Source organism: Colias croceus, chromosome 25 (assembly GCF_905220415.1).
Source record: "Colias croceus chromosome 25, ilColCroc2.1".
In the NCBI taxonomy this organism is placed as follows: Eukaryota; Metazoa; Arthropoda; class Insecta; order Lepidoptera; family Pieridae; genus Colias; species Colias croceus.
The window spans coordinates 444,191-449,857 of NC_059561.1; the positions used below are offsets into that span (position 1 = coordinate 444,191).

The following is a 5,667-nucleotide window of genomic DNA, read 5'->3' on the forward strand; positions in this document are numbered from 1 at the left end:
GTAAAATGGGTTAACTTTTGTGTGAGTAAATGGCACGTACCTATCTAATTAAAATTGACTAAGCAAACAACATTTATTTATTCAATTAGACTTCTTTTAGAAGCGCTTTCGAATCGTCATTACATATTTTTAACATTTACCACCGATTCGGAAAACAGTATCTATGGAGAAGAACCGGCAAGAAACTCCATAGTTGCTCCATTATAATTGCCATTTAAAAATAGAGAAATGATCTTGCATTTTTTTATTTCATAAAAATATATTCAACTCACGAAGAATTTAGAACAGTATTAAAATATTGTAGAGAGAAAATTAATCAATAATCAATCATGAAACATAATGATAGTTCAATGTCTTAAGAAATAAAGTGTACCTACAAGTTGCCAAAGATACTTGGCACAGATTTAGGAAAACAATATCATTGTTCTATCCATTAGTACGTAATAACGCACCTCCAGCGCTCCAGAAATCTTTGGGGTCACATTACATAGCTAAAATATCAAGAATCGGGCTCTTTTTAGGTCGGGGGAGGTGTTAATCCTTGTCCCTTTGTCTCTGCCCAGAAGGTCGCGTTTTGCGCGACACCGTTACATAATACGTTAATGCCACGGAGCACAAATTCCCAGGGACCAAGATCGATGCCGCTGCGTTGTATCTGGTTTTTTCGGACACTATACCAACCGGGAGGGGTGAACGAACGGGGTTATGTAAGGCCGATCGATAGCACGCGACTGCGCGCACCCCGGCACTACCCTCGCTCGCATAATCGCTCGCGCGGGCCGCCTCATCGGACGTGCCGTATTTTATTTTACCGCGTTTTGTTTCCCTTTCGTTCTTTCCGTTTATGATTTAAAGCCACCATGTCGAAGGGCGACACCGAACAACAGAACGGCTCCGGCGAGGAGTCCAAGACGAACCTGATCATCAACTATCTGCCCCAGAGCATGACGCAGGAGGAAATCAGGAGTCTCTTCTCCAGCATCGGCGAGGTGGAGTCGTGCAAGCTGATACGCAACAAGGGGGCGGCGTTCCCGGACGCGCTCAACCATGCGCTGCACGGCGGCGGCCAGAGCCTCGGCTACGCCTTCGTCAACTACCACCGCCCGGAAGACGCAGAGAAGGCGATCGCCACTCTCAATGGCCTCCGCCTACAGAACAAGACTATCAAGGTATCGTACGCTCGGCCCAGCAGCGAGGCCATCAAAGGCGCCAACCTATACGTATCGGGGCTGCCAAAGACAATGACACAATCAGAACTAGAGCGGCTGTTTAGCCCGTACGGCCGCATTATCACATCGAGAATACTCTGCGAGAATTCTGGCGGAAGACCGTTCACTGGAGGAGAACAAGGCCTATCTAAAGGCGTGGGATTCATCAGATTCGACCAGCGTGTCGAAGCGGAACGCGCTATTCAGGAGCTGAACGGAACAGTGCCAAAAGGAGCATCGGAACCGATCACAGTGAAGTTCGCCAACAACCCGAGCAACAACGGCAAGGCGCTGGCCCCGTTGGCCGCGTACCTGCCGGCCGCGCTGCGCTTCCCCGCCCCGCTCGGCCGCTTCAGCTCAGGCAAGTCTCTACTCGCTATAAACAAAGGCCTGCAGCGGTACAGCCCGCTGGCCGGCGAGCTGCTCGGCGGCGTGTTGCCGGGCGCCGTGGGCTCCGAGTGGTGCATTTTTGTTTACAACCTAGCCCCGGAAACAGAGGAGAATGTGCTCTGGCAACTGTTTGGACCCTTCGGTGCCGTCCAGAGCGTGAAAGTGATACGCGACCTGCAGACCAACAAGTGCAAAGGCTACGGGTTCATCACGATGACGAATTACGACGAAGCCGTCGTCGCCATACAGTCCCTGAACGGGTACACGCTCGGAAACAGAGTACTGCAGGTCAGTTTCAAGACGAACAAAATCAAGACGATCTAAATCGTCGAGACACGGCCTAGCCGGCGCTAGGACGGCACTGCAGGCGCGCACCCATACATACATAGTACAGGCCCAGCCACGACACAGCACTCTTCAACGTGTCTTCCTGAATAGACGACCCCAGCGGTCATTTTGTATGTTATTTGTAAAGTGTAATCGATTAAGCTCATCGGCTCTTTGTTCGACGATCGCCATTTTCCTCGAGAGAAACTGGGTTAAGTGTTACGGAAATCAAAATGGCGGAGCGCTTCTGCGCAGGTCCGGACGAAATGGCGGCCGCTGAATGGAGACGGAGCGCGCAATAATAAGTTAAGGTGTGCATCAAATGCTAATCGGACAACCAAACATATTAAATAGTCAATAACATTGTGACAATCGACTTCGCTTATGAAAGGTTGTGGTTATCGAGAAATAGTTTTCGATTATAAATAAAATAATTAGCAATAATAGCTCTATGCTATGCTCCATTTTAGGCGTCATATCTTAACTTCAGTCACGAATCAAATTTGCCAAAATATTTCGACACGGCGTAGGTCTGTCGCTCTCTGTAACAACGGTTCGGCCGTCCGCCTCCGCGAGGCGAGCATTAAATAGTGTTATTGTTAAAGATTGGAAAATATATATTATCTATACGTATATTTTAATCATATATTAATCTAATTAAGGATGAGAACTAATCAAAAACTGTGATAGGTTTTGATAAAATTTTAAAAATAAACTTGAAAGATCACGGGATGAGCTGACGGCGTCGGTTTACCATCCTCAGCAAGTCGCGTGGCATGCGTGCGAGCACCAGCGGGCCCGAGCGTTCACCGGCGGAGTAGGTTAAGTAGTTTTTGAAAAGTTTTGCGATGTCTACAATCAGATGCAAGGTGACAATCGGTACACGCAATCCCAGGAAGACGGGAAAATCGATTCAGCTGTTCGCTCGGGGGCCGGGCGGGCGGCGGAGGGCGGAGCTCGAGCCCCGCGCAGCTATGTGGCAGGGCGGGCGGTGTTGTGGAGGGAAGGGGGGGCAGGGGGGACAGGAGGGGGGACGCCTCAGGCCGCCGAGTGTGGCGCGTTCTTAGAACAATGGTGCATGCTAGTTCGTAATGATGTCGTTCGCAAATAATCGATATCTAAACATATTATCGGTACCTGCTATTATAATTGTATGGATGCGACCCTGCGTCTATTCGAAGTAGGCTTTAATTGTCTTAGTTTAAATGGAAATTTGTAAATAGATAAAAAAAATATATAAAATAGTATCTCGCCGCGTCCCTACGCAGTACGCGTTATGCAATCAACCACAAACTTCAACCCGACAAAGACCTAATAAACATCGAACTTGAATAGAGATAATATCGTGCCGTCCTAACGACCCTACGATTTTTGTAAAAAAATATATACTTAATATATGTAAAAACAGTTTTGTAAACATTTCAAGATATTAACTAATAACTAATAGGTACGGATTACATACCAAAGATGGAGATTTAAAATTTACAAGTATTTATATATTTATTATAAATGTAAAACGTGCAATAACTCATAGACAGTAATTTAATAAAAATATATTAAATAAATGAACTCGAAGAGACGTCGCGTCGGTGGAGCGGACTATCTTCGTGGTAGATCCGACTGTTTGTTTACTATTTATTGTAAACCTTGTTTGACGGAGCTAGCCACTTAACTTTCTTTCATTCATTCAAATTTAAAAAAAAAACGCTTATTTTGATCCAGCTTGAAAATGCTTAACATTCCATTTTAGTCTTAATACGTTTAATTATTAGAATACATTTGTATTAATTTAGAAAAATTGAGAGTTACCTTTTTTGAAACACGATTGAATCATTAAGAAAAAAACATCAGTGTCTATGGCATAAATGTCGTTATGTGTCATTAAATGACAGATGGGTTTCTTAATAATTCCGTTCCGTTTCACGTAAATCGTTTGATTTAATTTTAATATTGAAACATAAGGTTGGAGACGAGATAATGTGAGCGAGGTGGTCGTGTGAAGCACAAGTATTGAGATAATTAATATTATTAGTAGTACCGTCTTTAGGTTAATAGTTGTTGTGTTTTGTGTTGTTTTGTCTCAGCATAAATAACTATTTCAACTATTCTAGTCATTTGAGGGACGGTGGTAAAGTAACTTTAAGAATAGTTGGAGTCAAATTAATGTTGACGATTAAGTCTTCATGATTTTTCGATATTATTTGTTTAGATTTACTCATTAATTTAGTGTACGTGCAATTAATTGTATTTTATATGTCTCGATTAGGTGTGCATTTAACTTATTTAATATAATTTATGTATTTTTAAATTATTACGGTTTGGTAAGGTTATTAATAATTTAATAGGGAAAATATATCGGGCGTTCATTTCTTAAGTATAATTGGGAACGGTTGTATGATGTGGAGAAATTCTTTGAAAACACGTTTTGAATTGTTTCGTGTTAATTCCATTCAGTTGATATTATTTGGCGATATTAAGATAAAGAGATATGTCTTTTAGATCGAAACAAAAACACCAAAATATATAATTACTCATCGACTTTTTAGATAATAAATATTGATAATTGTGAACGTGCAGCGTATTTTGGAATGAAGTGTTGATTAAGCTCACGATTAGGTAATGTCACTGTACTTTAGTAGAATGTTTTGTGCGTTCCCTCTCTACTTTTCGGACGTTATTAATAAAAATTAATAATAATGATAATAAATTATTAATAGTGCTCAATAGCTTAGAGGGCACGAGCCTGATTTTAGAATAAAACTGGAGAAGCAATAATTATTATAAATGTGAATTTTTAACCGATACACACGGGTAGGTGTGCTACAATATAATTAACTTAATATTTTTATATGTATTTTAAATATACTGTAATTCATATCTTCATAGATATAAGCGGGTGACTCACAAAACGTTCTACTAATTACGTAAACACAGTTTGTATAACTATCGGTGGCTTGATAACTAAAACCTTTAAAACTGCGTTAAATTGAAATTAAAACAATGGCGGAAAAATACTTGAACCGATAGTTATAGAAGCTTATAATATAGGTGTTATATCTTCAAAAATATTGCTTAATATATTTGCAGATAATTAACATCCATCGTAAAGAACCCCGTCAAGTGACAAGGAATAATCATACCTAATAATATTATCAATAGCATTACGGCTACTTTTTGAACGGTGTTTTGATGCATTTTTTATGAAATTGAATAAAAAAATTAATTAAAAAATAAACTTAATTATTGGCATTTCCGAAACAATACTAAATACGCATAGGCTAATTAACATTGAGGCTGTGAAATTAGCGAAAATAATAAAGAATACACGTCGTGGCGAATGTTTAAATAAAGGTATGGCGTAAGAATAAAATCACAGAATGAAAGAGTATATTTTTTAAGAATTTGGTAGAAATGCGATGTGAGATTTGAGCTTTCGCGTTGCCTTGCGCGTTGCCGCGTTTTTTGTATTTGACATTGACACCTGTCAGCCATCAAGGTACAGCCACGTTCCATTTCACTCAGATATCATTTCTATCTCTTTGTTCTGTGCATAAAATCCCGCGTACAAACCAAAAATATTTTGGCTCATATTTGATAAGTAAATCAATTAAATGAATTCCGATGACAGTGCGCGAACAGTTTAATGTCCAAAACGGTGGGAGATGTAGCATTTTCTACGCAGTTAGCTTATGGTGATGTGTAAGTGATAAGGAATGGCCTTATTCTCGGGCATAAGCACAAA

At 40.6% G+C, this 5,667-nt stretch overlaps 1 protein-coding gene across 1 annotated transcript; it reads left to right on the forward strand.

The window, feature by feature from the left end:
- The first annotated feature begins 748 nt into the window (after positions 1-748).
- On the forward strand, positions 749-2,900 carry LOC123703316 (ELAV-like protein 4). The gene has a single exon (XM_045651274.1). It carries the CDS (start codon positions 861-863, stop codon positions 1,920-1,922), a length of 1,062 nt encoding a protein of 353 aa, XP_045507230.1. The 5' UTR covers positions 749-860; the 3' UTR covers positions 1,923-2,900.
- The last annotated feature ends 2,767 nt before the right edge of the window (positions 2,901-5,667 follow it).